The sequence below is a fragment of the Coregonus lavaretus genome (genome assembly GCF_964263955.1).
Source record: "Coregonus lavaretus genome assembly, chromosome: 23".
In the NCBI taxonomy this organism is placed as follows: domain Eukaryota; kingdom Metazoa; phylum Chordata; class Actinopteri; order Salmoniformes; family Salmonidae; genus Coregonus; species Coregonus lavaretus.
Window position 1 is genome coordinate 23723553 of NC_140010.1, and position 19050 is coordinate 23742602.

The following is a 19050-nucleotide window of genomic DNA, read 5'->3' on the forward strand; positions in this document are numbered from 1 at the left end:
GCTAAATTATAAAATACAATCGTACAGTGTTAGGCTTTCAAAAGGCACTTCAAACAAACAAATTGTAATTTCGGTGTGCATAGAATGGAGTCATGACTCCATTCAAGTGCGTTTTCTGCGGCAATTTTTCTTCACATTATGACAAACATAGGCTCATTCTGTTAAGGACAACACAGGGTATAACGCATGTCATCCTTGTAACTGTGGATCAAACATAGTTTTCGAATATGGAAATGTAAAGTGCACATTTGGAGTCATGTGTGTGAATTGCTTGTATGACATCAAAGCGGTAATTATTATAATCCTCAACATCTTATCTTTCAGAACACATCGACTCCTCTCGATTTACAGCATTTCCCTCACTCTGACAACAACAAATGTGCAAAAGTAGCTGGGAGGGATGGGGGCATCTACCTGTCGCACGCTGGGCTCAAGTTTACAAGGCTGTCAGTCAAAACCGATACAGCGATGTGAAGCGGAGAACCTGAGCTCTGACATCATGTATAGCATATTACTGTAAAGCCACTGCATTCCAATTTAGGTGCTTATCAATGACAAAATCAGTAATTTTCAACCTGTATACGGGAAGACGGGCTGTGACTGGAAAGGCCTACGAATGAACACGAGATGTCCTTGCTATTAAGAAACACACTATACATTCATACAAGACGCTCTTGACATTTAACTTAACCTTCTTACGAAAGCTGCTAGCTCCATGAGTTCAATATATTTCAGCACTTTGTAGCCTGTGCTTTCCGTATATGAAAGGAAAGGGTTTCAAGGGAACACTGCCGCTACCTCGCTTTCCAACTAAGGTGGTTGAACTGAGGAGAAAACTGAGGTGAAGAGGAAATTCAGCAACTTTTGGAGGGCAGTGGAAGTTAAATGAAGCGTATATAAAGACGCTTCCTCATTGATAAAACCAGCGCGTTTCTGGACATGAACACATTTTCCTCTCATAGTGTAAGAGGCACTGTGTTTATCCTGCACATCAGGTACATGATCAAATATGTAGGTAAATAACATGCTGTGCTGGCCAGAGCCAGGAGAACAGAGATGGATATTTGCATTGTGTTCGAGTGTTGTTGCCCATAAGGGTTTGTGTGCCCAGAGCTCTTACTGCTGCGACAGCAAAGGTTACCAGAGACAATGTGAGCAAACAGTAAACCTCTAAAACTCTAAGCCATTGTGGAGGGGGGGGGGGGGGGGGGGCTACTAACCTGTCAAATGTAACTAAATGTAATTGAAAATGTAATCTACAGTGCATTCGGAAAGTATTCAGACCCCTTGACTTTTTCCATATTTTGTTACATTACAGCCTTATTCTAAAATTGATTAAATATTTATTTTTTCTCATCAATCTACACACAATACCCCATAATGGCAAAGCAAAGACAGGTTTTATAAATGTTTGCAAATGTATTTAAAATAAACGGATATATCACATTTACATAAGAATTCAGACCCTTTACTCAGTATTTTGTTGAAGCACCTTTGGCAGGGAATACAGCCTTGAGTCTTCTTGGATATGACGCTACAAGCTTGGCACACCAGTATTTGGGGAGTTTCTCTCATTCTTCTCTGCAGATCCTCTCAAGCTCTGTCAGGATGGATGGGGAGCGTCACTGCACTGCTATTTTCAGGTCTCTCCAGATATGTTCGATCGAGTTCAAGTCCGGGCTCTGGCTGGGCCACTCAAGGACATTCAGAGACCTGTGCCGAAGCCACTCCTGCGTTGTCTTGGCTGTGTGCTTAGGGTCATTGACCTGTTGGAAGGTGAACCTTCGTCCCAGTCTGAGGTCCTGAGAGCTCTGGAGCAGGTTTTCATCAAGGATCTCTCTGTACTTTGCCCCTTTCATCTTTGCCTCATCCCGACTAGTCTCCCAGTCCCTGCCGCTGAAAAACATCCCCACAGCAAGATCCTGCCACCACCATGCTTCACGGTAGGGATGGTGCCAGGTTTCCTCCAGACGTGACGTTTGGCATTCAGGCCAAAGACTTCAATCTTGGTTTCATCAGACCAGAGAACTTGTTTCTCATGGTCTGAGAGTCTGTAGGTGCCTTTTGGCAAACTCCAAACGGGCTGTCATGTGCCTTTTACTGAGGAGTGGCTTCCGTCTGGCCACTTTACCATAAAGGCCTGATTGCTGGAGTGCTGCAGAGATGGTTGTCCTTCTGGAAGGTTCTCCCATCTCCACAGAGGAACTCTAGAGCTCTGTCAGAGTGACCATCGGATTCTTGGTCACCTCCCTGACCAAGGCCCTTCTTCCCCGATTGCTCAGTTTGACCGGGAGGCCAGCACTAGGAAGAGTCTTGGTGGTTCCAAACTTCTTCCATTTAAGAATGATGGAGGCCACTGGGTTTATGGGGACATTCAATGCTGCAGAAATGTTTTGGTACCCTTCCCCAGATCTGTGCCTCGAAACAATCCTGTCTTGGAGCTCTATGGACAATCCCTTCGACCTCATGGCTTGGTTTTTGCTCTGACATGCACTGTCAACTGTGGGACCTTATATAGACAGGTGTGTGCCTTTCCAAATCATGTCCAATCAATTGAATGTACCACAGGTGGACTCCAATCAAGTTGTAGAAACATCTCAAGGATGATCAATGGAAACAGGATGCACCTGAGCTCAATTTCAAGTCTCATAGTAAAGAGTCTGAATACTTATGTAAATAAGGTATTTCTGTTTTTAATTTTAATACATTTGCAAACATTTCTAAAAACCTGTTTTCGCTTTGTCTTTATGGGTTATTATGTGTAGATTGCTGAGAAAAATAAAAAAATAAAAATCCATTTTAGAATAAGACTGTAACGTAACAAAATGTGGAAAAAGTCGAGGGGTTTAAATACTTTCCGAAGGCACTTTACGTATTGAGAGGGCCACAAACAATAACTAGTCATGCTGCACACTCAAAGAAAGGTTAAAATCACACCTTTCTGGTAAAAATAGTTTTATATTGCTGAGATGTAGTCACCTTTGCAGACACAAGCTCAAGTAAACTGTACAATAATGATAAAACTATGAAAACTATGAAATATTTTATATGATGTATTTCCTATTCAACGAAACTGTATGAATAAGGCTTGAAATGACCTTTATGCTTTCTAAATATAGCATAATCAAATTATAAACTACTATAAGATTTCACCTTCATTATAACTGTAAAATTCATAGTTGAATGTTTAGTGAGAGACAATTTGCATATTTTCTAAAGATCTCTCTTGATCAAAACATCTGCCCTCTTCTCTGTGAACGTCTCACAGAGCTATAGGTTGGCTTCCCGAACTCGTTAGGACCTCGCCTTTCATCTCATATTAATCTCCTCCATCTACGACAAACAAAATCTATTAATTATTTTTTGGATTAATGGCTATAAATCGATCTCTGAATGTGCTACCATGAATTTATTTGATAAAATATTGAATTTGTCCTTTACTACTATAGCCCATAGAAATGCATTGAATAACACATTTATAAATGGCAAAAAATACATCGTAAGGAATAAGGTTTTGAAGTGTCTGTCCTATATCTAGGAGATATAAGAAAGCTCAGGAAATATTTTGTTTTTTTTGTTCACATATTTAACCCCTTATTTTTGTTGGCACAAAACTACCTCCATACTTTCATTTGTTTGTATGGGTTACTTTCAGATGAGTCCCGTGACACCTGTGGGGGTCGTAGAGCAAAACAGAGAACACCATCATGTTCGTGAGAGTCTCCCCCTTCCGTTTGGACGCTACAGACGTTTTAGTGAGAAGACCGATATTCGGGATGTCTCATGGTCTGACAAACACTGCTGTAGCTCCGCTGACATATGCAGATTTGGTGGATTGAGACGCAGCCCATGCAAAAACCTGATATCTCTAGCTTAAACTGACGGATTTTGATGGGGATTTTTTTACTATGTTACTTAGATTGATGCACGGGTGTGATCGGGTGCATCGATAGACTCTTAATTAAAGCGACTTATAAGGTTGGCATCCATTATGGAGGGGATGGATAGAGGTATTGGTTCTCTCTATTGTTGTGGACTGAAGCCATAATTTTTTTTGTAAAACCAACCCATTGCCATTACAATAACAAATATTATTCACCAACATTGAGGACAATTCATAAGTTAGGCTTCAGCTTCATTAAAATTCTGCTAGTATGAAACAGCGGCGTAAATAAGTTGTGATTATTCATGTATGCCTATTTTTTATTATTTCCCATTCAGCAATGGAGGCTGCTGTAATAGCTCTGAATTTAGACTCAATATTTATATGACATAATGTGGGCAAACTGAAGACAGAATGCAGCAATGTGATTTGCTTCTATAGTACAAGTCTAACCTACATTCACCTAATAATGTGTCCCAAATTGCACCCTATCCCCTATATAGTGTACTACTTTTGAACAGAGTTCTATGGGCCTTGGTCAAAAGTAGTGCACTCAATAGGGAATAGGGTACCATTTTGGATGCACCCTATGTGTTGAACTACAACATATGGTACAGTAAACATGTTGTCATCACTTGATTCAGACTTACCATAAGAAGTGCCACATGAAAACATAAAGAAATACTTTCAACCTTCAAAGACAGTCAGGCACCACAGCATGCCCACCAACCCTGTGGTTAATTTGCATATAATAACGTGGCTTGATAACAACAAGCTAAAAATAGCAACGCAATAACAAGAGCAGTAATCAGACGGCAGTATGCAGGTGGCTCCATAGTGTTTAGAGAGTTGTCCTGTCCTCCTCAGACAATACATCTTTCCTTGGACTTGGCAGCTGTGACTGTGAGTAACAGCCTGCTGATGCGACAGGTGAATATTCCCGACACCTCCATGTTCAAGCAGGGGTAATTAAGATAGGATTACACACAGAAGCATTAATAAAGAAATGAAAGGTGGTTCAGCAGTAGTGCAGCTGTGAGTGTAAGAATCTTAATGAGTAAGAGACATGCTATAAAAGTGTCTGGATGGTGTTCTCTTCGGGAGCTAGATTACTTGCTGACAAACAGAACGAACCACAACAAACTCCAAGCACGTACTGCATGTACAATGTGATGTGTATCCTAAGTACGGGAAGTTTGTACAGGAAAGTCTACGTATGGAAAATTTGTCTTTCGTTAGCAACTGTCTTGTGTCAGCAAACCGTCAGCCAAATTCAGACATCAATGCAACCTGTGGTGAGTGTGGTCAATCAATGTACACGACGTTGCAGCAGTTTTGCATTAGTCAGTAGTTGTTTAGCCTTGTTGTTGTCCCTGAATGACCCATATTGAACCATGGGTACCTTCAGCGTAGTTCTGGGTTGTATGCAATAGGGCACAGGTAGTCTCCCTGTTTCAGTCTGTTTTCAGTCTGTTTTCTTCCATTTGGTGACTAATGAATACGACCCTTTCCCTTGCAGAGATAAATAGCCTACCTGTGGTGAGCGTGACTGTGACAGCCTCAGACGTCACCTCTCCCTGTATGGTGATAAGGCTGACTGTGTACTGTGTGGAGGGCAGGAGACCCTCCACAGAGGACCGGGTCTTGGATCCGTCCAGGGTGACTTTGGAGGTGTCCGTGCCGTCCTCAGAGCTGTAGCTGAGGATGTAGAGGTCTGCGGGTGGAGCCGGGGCGCTCCATGCCACCGTCACCGAGTCCCACGTGACGTCAGACAAGTAGAGCGCAATGACGGGGCGGAAGCCTGAAAGTCAAAGGTCAAAGACACCAGCTGCATGGTCATAAAGGGCTGATTTTGATTTGATTTGATTTAAGGGACATCTGCTGTCAATATGGCTGGTGGTGCTGGGGTTCTGAGGCAGGCAGGCAGGCAAAAGACAGTCAGTCAGTCAATGGACGGCTGATTCAGAGTCAGGCATGGCAGGGGAGAGTTAGTCAGTCAGCGGATGGCTGGTTCAGAAGCAGGTATGGCAGGGGAGAGTCAGTCAGTAAGTGGATGGCTGGTTCAGAGGCAGGCATGGCAGGGGAGAGTTAGTCTGTCAGCAGATGGCTGGTTCAGAGGCAGGCATGGCAGGGGAGAGTCAGTCAGTCAGTGGATGGCTGGTTCAGAGGCAGGCATGGCAGGGGAGAGTCAGTCAGTCAGTTGATGGCTGGTTCAGAGGCAGGCATGGCAGTGGAGAGTTAGTCAATAAGTGGATGGCTGTTTCAGAGGCAGGCATGGCAGGGGAGAGTCGGTCAGTCAGTGGATAGCATGTCTGGTTAATAATGGACACGTCTCTCTGGAGTCTCTCTCCCTCTCAGTGAGACTGGCAGTAAAGTAATGAGCGGGATGTGGATGTGAAGAGCTGAAGATGACAAAAACACACAGAGAAGGAGACCAGTGACAATGTAATGATGATGAACACAAAGGGAAAGAAGGATGTCAATGTTTACACCAGAGATGGGATGAAAACACGTCCGTCAACGAGCCTTGGCTGTTTTAGAAAAATTCACCAATAAAAGACGCTGAAAGACGTGTGTTGTCAAAACAACAAGCAGTGGAAAGATGAAGACTACCAAGACAGCTTGCTGTCTGATGTAGACATGTACATGAGTGTGAAAGAAAGAGGGACAGGAAAGATAAATGGAGTGGGGGAAAGAAAGCTGTAGATAATATTTTTTCTCCGTTGGATGGATTAATGGATAAAGGACAGTGTTGTGCTAAGCAAGCACATGTAATGAGCATGTTAGCTTACTGTGAAGGATTTACATTAATTGTTGCATCAAAGATTGACACTACCTAATAGCTTGATCTGTATTCATCTTCCTAACAGTAGTTCCACATTGCATGCAAGGAAAGCCTATTCTCTAGTACAGCAATAATTTATACTTTTCAGCTCATAATTGCCTGTTCGGGTATAGTGATGTGGGAGCTTCACTGAATAAGCTGACCTTTAACCAGTGTATTTGAAAAGAAAGAGTTATTAATAGACTACATATTTTATTAATCTAATAGTACAATATATTGTCAGGTTCCTGGAACTGGTACATGTGCAGTTACAGTACAGGCTGCGTCCTATATGGCATAGTGCACTACTTTTGACCAGAGCCCAATAGAATCCCTAGAAGGGGGAAAATAACCTCTGACCATGGCAGTTTGACCTGTTAACTCATGGGGTAAACGCTGTTTATATGGTTAGACTACTTCTACCTCTGCTATTCATAATAGTACAGTGTGATGTCAGTTACTTGGCCCTGGTACAATACCGTTACAGTACCTGTGAAGGCGTCGATGGTGGCTGCAGTACTCTGCTGCCTGCCTCTCTGGGCAGCTACAGTGATGGTGTATTCTGTGCCTGGCTCCAGGTCATTGAGAGTGGTGGTGGTCACATCCTTGGGGACAGTCACCTCCATGGTCAGCCCAGATGAGGAGGTGTAGGTGACCATGTAGTGGTCGATAGGCCCCTGGACCAGCCCCCACAGCAGGGTGATGGTGCTGTCTGTGGACGCTGTCACAGTCAGGTCCATGGGAACATCCAGACCTGAAACACACAGTAAAGAGTAGTTCAAGTATAATCAACATACAGTGAACATACCAACAAACCTATTTTTATTTAAATACTTTACTGCCATACCAACCGAAGTTGTTAGGAATTTGATTTAGTGCAGCTAATAAAAAAAGGAGACAAAAATACACATACTGTACCTACATTCATTTGCATAGCCTATAAATAAATGTATGTACAGTAAATGGGTATTTTGACTCAGTTTTTTCATGCTTCAATGAAATTCAAACAAACAAAACATGTAGGTGAAATTCTGTTTACTGATACTGGTAGTTGTGATTTTCTGTGTTAGATCACTGATTTGCACAGATGAGCCAGGCGATTAACTCACTTACCAGTTCTGGCGTTCATTGTGGCAGGAGAACTCTGGTTGGTGCCAAGCATGGCCGATATGCCAATGCCATACTCTGTACCTGGCAACAAGTCTGTGGGAAGAGAGGGAGGAAGAGAGAGGGAGAGAGAGAGGGAGGAAGAGAGAGGGAGAGAGAGAGAGGGAGGATGAGAGAGAGAGAGAGACAGAGGGAGGAAGAGAGAGGGAGAGAGAGAGAGGGAGGTAGAGAGAGGGAGAGAGAGAGAGGGAGGAAGAGAGAGGGAGGAAGAGAGAGGGAGAGAGAGAGAGGGAGGAAGAGAGAGGGAGATAGAGAGAGGGAGGAAGAGAGTGTGTATGAGAGTATGACAGATGGACGAGGAGAGAGACACATAGAGAATACCGGGCCAGCTATTGATTTTAATTAGTATGTGAACAGAAAATGATTAAACATTAGCTGGTGATGTGAACGAATCTCTCCATGCAATACCCTGGCGGACAATACAGTATGATGATATTAAAGAGGAAGAATTAGCAAGCAGATGGAGCCTTACAGACCTGCCTATTAAAAACTGCATTAATAATGAAGGGCTTGCCAAATACCCCGTTCATCAATATGTTTTCTTAAGATTTTTGCTAACCTTTTTTCAACCGCATAATTAATCAGAGTAAAAATCAATATTACATCAGTGGTTACAGAAATGGAGAGAGGAAAGCATTGATAGCTGTCATCCCGCAGACAAGGCGTTCCCTTATGCTGATATTCCCTTTACAGAAGACAGACACCTGAAGACAGACATCTGAAAACTCATGTCTGGAAACCTATCAATACTTTGATAAAAATTAAAACAAAATCCACGACATTAGAATCTCGCTCAGTCATTCAACAGACATCCTTATCATATTACACTATAGTAAAGCATGAACACAACTTTCTTTTTTTACCCCCTTTTTTCATAATATCCAATTGGTAGTTACGATCTTGTCTCATCGCTGCAACTCCCCAACAGACTCGGGAGAGGCGAAGGTCGAGAGTCATGCGTCCTCTGAAACATGACCTGCCAATCCGTGCTGCTTCTTAACAAACTGCTCGCTTAACCCGGAAGCCAACCGCACCAATGTATCGGAGGAAACACCGTCCAACTGACAACCAAAGTCAGCTTGCAGGCGCCCAGCCCGCCACAAGGAGTCGCTAGAGCACGATGAGCCAAGGAAATCCCCCCCGGACAAACCCTCCCCTAACTCGGATGACGCTGGGCCAATTGGGGCTCCCGGTCATGACCGGCTGTGACACAGCCTGGGATCGAACCCGAGGCTGTAGTGGCGCCTCAGCATTGCGATGCAGTGCCTTAGACCGCTGAGCCACTCCGGAGGCCCCACATTATATTATGTTGTCCTAAAAACAGAGGTGTAACATAAACTAAAGTTACCCCACCTGTGAGTGTGGTTCTGCTGGTGGGTCCATCATTGCGTGGGACAATGACCTTCTCGTACCGGTCCCCTGCCAGGGTGCTGTAGACCACCTGGTACCCCTCTACTTCCACCTCGCTGTTGTCCCACTCCAGCTCCAGGGTGGTGGAGGCCTTGGACAGCACCCGCAGGTTCTTGGGTGCGTCGATCTCTGAGAGGAACAACAGAACTGACAATGTTGGGGCCACTGAGACCAATCATCAGAAGTGGGACATGGTTTCCACATGCAGTTTCATCAGTAAGTCAGATAGTAAAACAGGATGATATGACCATAGAAATAGAATAGAATTATAGATAATAATATAATTTAAAATAATACATTCAAAGCTACACTTATTTTGATGGCTATGACTGGTATCGTTTCTGCCGTGAATACATCTTTAAAAAGCATGCCAGTAGACCTACATGTTTGGCATTTTTAATGTATTCGTAATGGAAGACATTGAAAATGTATAGAGCTTAACAAATAGTACAGTTTATTTTAAGGATGTACAGGTATGTATACAGTGCTGTATGTGTTCACATGAAATATACTTATTCCATCAAACATGGCATGCACAATGATCTAGAAGCAGCTGGTTGTATGGTCCAGTTGTTTGACGGTCCTCACCGGTACTGAATTCTGTGGAGATGGTTCCACTCTCATTGCCCTTGCGAACACCACTGATGGACACCTCGTAACGCGAACTTGGCCTCAGCACCTGCAGGGAGTACTGGCTGAGGGTGGGCTGCAGACGGAAGGTGGTCTTAGGCCCGCCCCCCCCCACCAGGCCGTAACGCAGTACTATCTGGTCGATCTTAGCCTTGGGATTGGTCCACTCCACGAAGGCCACTGTGTCTGAGACGTCACGCACTATCAGCTGAGTCGGCCCATCAATCACTGTAGGAGATAGCAAAGATAAATATGGAGACAGGGTTCATGATCTAAAGACCCATTTGGGTAGTTAGCATAAGTACAGTTCACACTAATACGGCATGAGGTAGCCATGACTAGTTTTGTACCAAACAGCACCAGAATTAATAAAAAACCACTGCTTTGCACATTTAGAAACGTAAGCTTAAAAAAAAAAATGATACTAGGAAGAGCAGTGTGCAGGTTTCTCTTTCGTTGAAATGATCGCTTTGTTCCCATGCACCTGCAACAAGATATATCAGATGTGTGAGTGCCTTTTTGAAATTTGAATCACATTTAGAAATGTAAAATGAAGCTGTTGGCAGTGAATGCATTATATTAATTGCTGACCATGTAAAACAAAACAAGAGACTTGGGGCGTTATAGAAATAGCTACCAAAAATACACCCAATAATCAAATTGTCTCCATGGCAATTGTGTGGATCCAACAATAATTAGATTACGTCTGGGAAAAACACATTATGCTGTTGGCTATATGAGCATTAAAAAAACATTATTGGAGGTGGAGGAACATTTGCTGCAGTGTAAATCTACTGAACAGTACACTACTTTTATAGCATTTTCATTCTGGGAGGGAACAATGTCAGAGTGGTGCCCTCTGATTAGTCACGTCTCTCAGAGAGTGCTAATTGGCTTTCCTTATAATTAACTTGTTTTTCACTGAGGCTGCAGCAGGGAACATCTGCTGCTTCAACAGACCTTGTAACGAAGCTAAACCTCTCCCATGCTTCTGACCCAAACATTAACACCTGGAACACCTACTGTACCTGACTGCGAAACTCTTCTTGCAGCAAACCTGACAGCATGCCATGTTACTTGAAGATCGTACAAGGGGTTTCAAGATTCTTGGCCAAGAATGAAATCCCTCACCAGAAGTTTGATATCCTTTTCTTTTTTTTTCTTTCCTCGAAGAAGGATGGCTAAATCTTTACGCCCAGAAATAATTAAGTGACTTCAAATGTGTCTTTCTTTATCCAATGAGGTACAGTTGAAGTCGGAAGTTTACAAACACCTTAGCCAAATACATTTAAACTCAGTTTTTCACAATTCCTGACATTTAATCCTAGTAAAAATGTCCTGTCTTAGGTCAGTTAGGATGACCACTTTATTTCAAGAATGTGAAATGTCAGAATAATAGTAGAGAGAATGATTTATTTCAGCTTTTATTTCTTTCATCACATTCCCAGTGGGTCAGAAGTTTACATACACTCAATTAGTATTTGGTAGCATTGCCTTTACATTTTTTTTTACTTCGGGTAGCCTTCCACAAGCTTCCCACAATAAGTTTTGTGAATTTTGGCCAATTCCTCCTGACAGAGCTGGTGTAACTGACACAGGTTTGTAGGCCTCCTTGCTCGCACACTCTTTTTCAGTTCTGTCCACACATTTCTATAGAATTGAGGTCAGGGCTTTGTGATGGCCACTCCAATACATTGACTTTGTTGTCCTTAAGCCATTTTGCCACAACTTTGTAAGTATGCTTGTGGTCATTGGACCCATTTGCGACCAAGCTTTTACTTCCTCACTGATGTCTTGAGATGCTGTTTCAATATATCCACATAATTTTCCTTCCTCATGATGCCATTTATTTTGTGAAGTGCACCAGGCCCTCCTGCAGCAAAGCACCCCCACAGCATGATGCTGCCACCCCCGTGCTTGCAAGCCCCCCTTTTTCCTCCAAACATAACGATGGTCATTATGGCCAAACAGTTTTATTTCTGTTTCATCAGACCAGAGGACATTTCTCCAAAAAGTACGATCTTTGTCCCCATGTGCAGTTGCAAACCGTAGTCTGGCTTTTTTATGGCGGTTTTGGAGCAGCAGCTTCTTCCTTGCTGAGCGGCCTTTCAGGTTATGTCGATATAGGACTTGTTTTACTGTGGATATAGATATTTTTGTACCTGTTTCCTCCAGCATCTTCACAAGGTCCTTTGCTGTTGTTCTGAGATTGATTTGCACTTTTCGCACAAAAGTACGTTCATCTCTAGAAGACAGAACGCGTTTCCTTCCTGAGTGGTATGATGGCTGCGTGATCCCATGGTGTTTATACTTGTGTACTATTGTTTGTACAGATGAACGTGGTACCTTCAGGCATTTGGAAATTGCTCCCAAGGATGCACAATTTTTTTTCGGAGGTCTTGGCTGATTTCTTTTGATTTTCCCATCATGTCAAGCAAAGAGGCACTGAGTTTGAAGGTAGGCCTTGTAATACATCCACAGGTACACCTCCAATTGACTCAAATGATGTCAATTAGCCTGTCAGAAGCTTCAAAAGCCATTACATAATTTTCTGGAATTTTCCAAGCTGTTTAAAGGCACAGTCAACTTAGTGTCTGTAAACTTCTGACCCACTGGAATTGTGATACAGTGAATTATAAGTGAAATAATCTGTCTGTAAACAATTGTTGGAAAAATGACTTGTGTCATGCACAAAGTAGATGTCCTAACCGACTTGCCAAATCTATAGTTTGTTAACTAATGAGTTTTAATGACTCCAACCTAAGTGCATTTAAACTTCCGACTTCAACTGTATCTGCGGGTGGATATGTTGAAGAATTTATGAATGCTCAGCTAGTCATTTGAATTGTTATGGAAAAGTTCAATTGAATCTAATCCTACTGTCTGGAACTGTCAATCTGAGGAATTCCTGGGTGAAGTTTACATTAAGTGCATAATTGCTGGCAGACCAAGCCATTCGTCAAGGTGACATTTCCCATTAGTCTCAGCTGTGTGATGCATGTGTTGTGTGTGAGATTTGTATGTGTGAGTTCCCCCATCTTGAGTGGTCTTTTTATGAGCTACACTGATTAGCCTTAAGACTATCACATGGAGAGAACAGGGTAGGGGGTGGGGATACCGGAACACATAGAGACAACATATGAGAGGCAAAGAAACTCATTTTCAGTGACAGGGAGTTTAGCCTGAAAACTATGGGACTTCCTAATATGGATGCCATACACATGAGACTTCCACAGGTCTACGCCCTCAAACACCCTCAAACAAGGATATTTCAACAACCAAATGTTTGCTAGTTTGCTAATGATGGCTTAGTGAGGTTTATGGGATTACCGACGGAACCATACATACATGTGGTGACGGTAGCGGATACGGGCTGGCTGCGGCCCTGGTCCCTGAGAGCTACCAGGTTGACGGTGTACTCCTCCCCTGGCCTTAGGCCTGTCTGGTGGAATGAAGTGATGGTGCTGGGCAGCTGGGCTGTCATCCCTCCATCATTGTCCTGTCAGACAACACAGACAGGCAGAACTCTTTGGCTTCACTTGGACTCCTCTTGTCATATACAGTATAGTATGGTTTCCAAATGGAACCCTATTTCCTATATAGTCCATTACTTTTGACCAGGGTCAATAAGGCTCTGGTAAAAATGTGTGCACTATAAAGGGAACAGGGTGCAATTTGGGACACACTTTCTGGCTTCACTTGGGCTCCTCTCCAGGGCCGGACTACCGCAGTTTCAAATCATATTTACTGCAATTCTACACATTTTGCAACATATGCTATCTGAGAGCCCCCAATTCTCCAGGGGGGCCCCCAACCTACCCCCAAAAAGGTGCCCTGCGTGCCCGTCCGGTAATCTGGCCCTGCTCTTCTCATATACATACACAGGTAAACAATCCCACCTGCTCTTGATGGACATGGTTCCATGTGGGCTACTCCCCCAGACAGATGTTTATGCAGGGGAATGATCTGAATAAAACTCAATCCTCACTGCTCTGACGAGCACCAAGCTATGGCATCTATAAATATGATATTGTGATTGGCTTTATTATAAATTCAGCTTTCGTTGGTTGTTCATTTGGTGGTTAAGCTCCAGGTCTTGTTAAGAGTTCTATGCTAAATGACTTTGTAAAAAGGGTGATATACAAAATATTTGATTGACAGGTTGGTGATTGATTGATTGACAGACAAAAAACAAAACAAAAAAGTTATATTGTCACATACACCGGATAGGTGCGGTGTAATGTGTAGATTTTTCGGTTACTGGCCCAACGGTCAAACAGCTAGGCTACCTGCCGACTGGCTGACTGACTGAAGTGAACCATCCTGATAAGTACATTGGTATGATAATATTGAGTAAAAAACAGTGAATATGTTAATTCCAGGGCCACTTCGTATCAGATAACTGCTGTTGGTGTGGGGTAACTCAGTGGGCGAGCCCTCATCTCTTTGTGCTTTTGGCACTGTGGGCTCTTGTTTGTCCCCAGCCGCCACTTTTATGCTCACATCCATTACGTTATTGTTAATCTTTCCTTTTGGATTAAATCCAGAGGGGTTGAGACTCTGACTTCTAATATGATTTCCCAAGTGACGACGTTGAGGTTGAACTCAGACCCCTTATGGGGAAGGAGCTAGCTAGCAGAGTCTCGTAGGCAGCCTCACACCCAATGATGTAGATTAAAGTGCACTGTGACCCAACTACTCCCATGTCGCTTTGTATTCATAGTCTGTCACCTCCCAAAGAGCTTTCCCGAGTTTGTTTCCATGGCATTTATGCTTTTCATCTAAAAGCCCCAGCTTTAAGTCCTTGAGCCCAGCCAAACTTCTATCCTCCTAGCCGGGAACACCTAAAGGAGAAAGCCAATTATAGAGAGAGGGACTGAGGATTAGAGTACCTGGTGTTTATAGAGGGAATTAAAGGGAAAGCTCTCCTAACTTTGAACCTGTGGCTAAAATGGCTATGGGTTTGAAGATGGGTCCTGCTTGCTGATCCACCTAATCGTCAATAAGCCTTGGGCAATCCATCAACTAATTTGGTAGACTTTAAGTTGAAGGGTAAGAAATCAATCCCCTCCACAAATGTTCCACTTTTTCAACCATCCAAGAGTAAAAATTTAACCATGGATGGGCATATCAAAAATGTAATATAATGTTGCAATATAATGTTGTAGTAATATATATAGTAATATAATTTTGGTATTTCAAAAGAAACTCTCCTGAGATGTAACCAGACTGAGTTGAAAATGACAGGTTTTATTGTACAGTTTGTTTGTTGTTGTTGTTGTTGTTGTTGTTGTTGTTGTTGTTGTTGTTGTTGTTGTTCAGCATACTGCTGTGTACAGTACCACTGCTCTTCCCAGAACATCGCCAACCCTGAATGTTTTCATCTCTATGGGGAAGCTGCATATGCATTTTGACTTGTATTATTTTTGTTCTAGAATACATTTTTCTTTCATCAATACTGTAGGCAAGGTAGATGTCAACATTTGTATGGTGTTGATTCATGTTTTATACAAACTTCTGTTTTGTTCAAATTCAAAACAGTTTTTCACAAATCCCTAGGCAGAAATATTATCTGCATGGTAGGGGATTCTAGAGATAGGGTGGCAGGTAGCCTAGTGGTTGAGAGTGTTGGGCCAGTAACCGAAAGGTTGCTGGTTTGATTCCCTGAGCCGAGTAGGTGAAAAATCTGTTGATGTGCCCTTGAGCAAGGCACTTAACCCTAATTGCTACTGTAAGTCACTCTGGATAAGAGCATCTGTTAAATGTAACAAATGTATGTAACAATGTGTCTACACTGTAACAACATTCATTCATTCAAATGTTTAGTGATGTAGCCAGTATTGAATAAACATCTGTCCTCTCTGTTGGTGAAACCTTACCTTGGGAATGAAGCTTATTTCCCAGCCATCAAATGAGTAGTAGAATGGTTGCCACTGCACCTCCACGGACGTCTCTGTGATGGATTTGAAGAGTAAACCGTCTGGATTTGAGAGATCTAGGAGGCAAGGAGAGCTGTATTATAGGCCTCCATCTTCTGTATACTCAATAAATCTCCCTTTTTACAGAGCACTCCATGCATAGGGGCAGGGGGAAGAGGACCTCACCCTGTGGCTAAAGCATGTTTATTTCATAGTGGACGACAGGCCAGGTAGCAGGTGCACATCCATTACTTTTGAACAAACTGTTTAATACAGTAATTGTTTACATGGTCCCTACATAAAATGTTTCTTCATTAGGTCAGCTTTGAGCTATAAACACACAGACACAGTATATCAGTCTAATGAAAACATAAAATAACTATGCAAATAACTAACTATGCAAGCTTCACAATTATATTATAGGTAGAGAGAGACAACCTGGAGGATAATTGCATGAACATACTCCTGTCTATATTTACTTTATCATTTCAAAATTAGTGAAAATCTCAGAACCAGGAGTGTTGCCTGCTGATGAGAATTGTAATTTTGTAGTGAAGGCCCAATCAATCCGTGACAGCTAATTGAACGTTTACTGTATAAACATGTTCTATTCTGGGCCTGAGTGAGAGTTTTGCATATGTCTGAGAAATGTTGACTGGAAACTAAGAGCCTGCAGCAATTTGCAAATCTGGCATTTATACCCAGCAGGTGGCAAGAGTCTAATCACATCCTGTTGGCAAAGATGGGCCTCCTCCTTCCAACAGGATTTTCCTCAAAACTTGTCTGTGAATGTATGTGTATGTGTGAGTTTTTGCGTTGTTGTTGTGGAAAACCTAAGTTCCCAGATTTCAATGGTGAGGATAAGGTGCCTAGAGTATACAGTATAACAATGGTTGATTTGTTTGTAGGTAAAATTTACGTGACATGTTTCAATTCTGGCAAGTAGCGTGTTTTTTTCATAGCATCCATAGTGCAGTCCCTTTTGTGTGTGAAAAGTTTCAAGTGTTCTGACCTTGGCGTGGGCTAATGGGGATCCTAATAAATCAAATCAAATCAAAAATCCCTCCCCTGTCTGTGACGGTACACTCAACCTTCTAAGACCACTTTCCTGTAAAGGAAGAAGTGTGATTAGTAGAAAGTGGATGTCTGTATATTGTAGTATTCACAGGTGACACCTGAAAGGAAACCTAAGCAGAAAAAAGTTGACCTTGTGGAAGAATTAAGCGGAGGTCCACTTGACACGATGAGGCCCAAATAAAATAGTAATAGAAAATGGCTGCCTGTTGTACTCACAGGTTGACACCTGAGCATTGGCAGGAACACTAATGACGTTGTTGAGCACAGCGTAGACGTTGATGTTGTACTCGATGCCAGGCTCCAGGTCTGGGATACTGCAGGTGGTGGTGTTCCCAGGGACCCTGATCTCCAGCTGGACCCCACCTGCGCTGGTGGCCACGTAGGTGACCAGATAGTCTGTCATCAACACCGACCCCTCCCACTCCAGGTCAATGGTATTCTCTGTCACTCCCCGCACACGCAGGTTCAGATCCGGAGCCACTGTAGATGAAATGCCGTTTGCATAGTATGAAATCAAAACCTTGCAAACTTGCAGTAACATGCATTATATTGCACCTAGCAGGTGAAGACTGACTGACTTATTTTCGCTTAGGTCCCACTTGACCCACATGTACTGTATAAACAACACACTCTGATTTGCACTTGACTTCCAAATATGTGTTGAAATCACTCAAAGTGACTCAAAATGCAGAGGAAACAAACAGTGCAAGACCTGTTCATTTGAACTTAAAATACCCCAGTGGTGCCACTACCACAACTAAGCTTGTATATGAGAGTGGATTCGTGGAAGGGATTGATATTCATGGGGGAAACTGAGACAGAGCAAGGCCATAAGCCTGAGAGGGTTTGAGTGTAGAATGCAAATGAAACCCTAAATAAACAAGAGTGGATAAGTTTACAGCTCAATCGGAGAGAGTGAGTAACAGATCTTGTCCTGAAGCCAGCTAGTGGTGTGGGACTTTCCTCTGTAGATTGGGCTCAGTGGTGGTGGAGGAGCATTAAGCCCTCCTAGGGGAGCCGTTGAGGGACTCGAGGAAGCATTTGAGTTACTTCCACACGCACACGACAGATGGAGCCGAGCCTGCCTCCTCCTCGAGACTGACCCTGGAGTGAGGAAAAGTCCTGCGGCATTCACTTAGGAAGATTTATCGCATGGACCAGATTCAGTCTTAAGTAAGACACAAAAAAGGGAACCAGTAGCAAAGTGATTGATATGGGGTACAGGGAGTAAGCACTTTAACTAAGCCTTCTAACAGAATGAAGAGAGTCTCCACGTGAAGCCAATGCTTAGATGCTTAGATCAGCAGTTCTTCTGAAGGGCTTTGGGTACATCCCAAATGGCACCCTATTCCCCTTTATAATGCACTTCTTTTGACCAAGTCCCATAGAGTGCTGGTCAAAAGTAGTGCACAATAAAGGGACGCAGTCTTTTTATTTAAAAAAAATAGCGGGTAGATCAGCTTTAATATTGCAGATAGATTGTGGGTTCTATGAATGTCCAGTACCAGTCAAAGTTTGGACACACCTACTCATTCAAGGGTTTTTCTTTATTTGTACTATTTTCTACATTGTAGAATAATAGTGAAGACATCAAAATTATGAAATAACACATATGGAATAATGTAGTAACCAAAAAAGTGTTAAACAAATCAAAATATATTTTATATTTGAGATTCTTCAAAGTAGCCACCCTTTGCCTTGATGACAGCTTTGCACACTCTTGGCATTCTCTCAACCAGCTTCATGAGGTAGTCAATGCCTTCCTCTGACACCGCATAGTATCTACAGTACCTTGCAAAAGTTTTCTTCCCCCTTGGCGTTTTTCCTATTTTGTTAAATTACAACCTGTCGTTTAAATTGATTTTTATTTGGATTTCATTTAATGGAGATACACAAAATAGTCCAAATCGGTGAAGTGAAAATACTTTTAAAAAATAAATGACGGAAAAGTGGTGCGTGCATACAGTTGAAGTCAGAAGTTTACATACACCTTAGCCAAATACATTTAAACTCAGTTTTTCACAATTCCTGACATTTAATCCTAGTAAAGATTCCCTGTCTTAGGTCATTTAGGATCACCACTTTATTTTAAGAATGTGAAATGTCAGAATAATACTAGAGAGAATGATTTATTTCAACCT

General features: G+C 42.5%; 1 protein-coding gene across 1 annotated transcript in view; it reads right to left on the reverse strand.

Moving 5' to 3' along the window:
* Window positions 1–19050, reverse strand: part of LOC311099199 (tenascin-R-like) — a gene marked incomplete at both ends in the record, with an annotated part of 60412 nt that overhangs the window by 23918 nt on the left and 17444 nt on the right. The window contains 8 exons of the mRNA XM_084139879.1: window positions 5418–5684; window positions 7198–7461; window positions 7821–7910; window positions 9228–9431; window positions 9873–10142; window positions 13263–13413; window positions 15794–15909; window positions 17126–17389. Of these exons, the coding sequence (XP_083996005.1) occupies window positions 5418–5684; window positions 7198–7461; window positions 7821–7910; window positions 9228–9431; window positions 9873–10142; window positions 13263–13413; window positions 15794–15909; window positions 17126–17389 (1626 nt within the window). The remainder of the gene's footprint in view (window positions 1–5417; window positions 5685–7197; window positions 7462–7820; window positions 7911–9227; window positions 9432–9872; window positions 10143–13262; window positions 13414–15793; window positions 15910–17125; window positions 17390–19050) is intronic.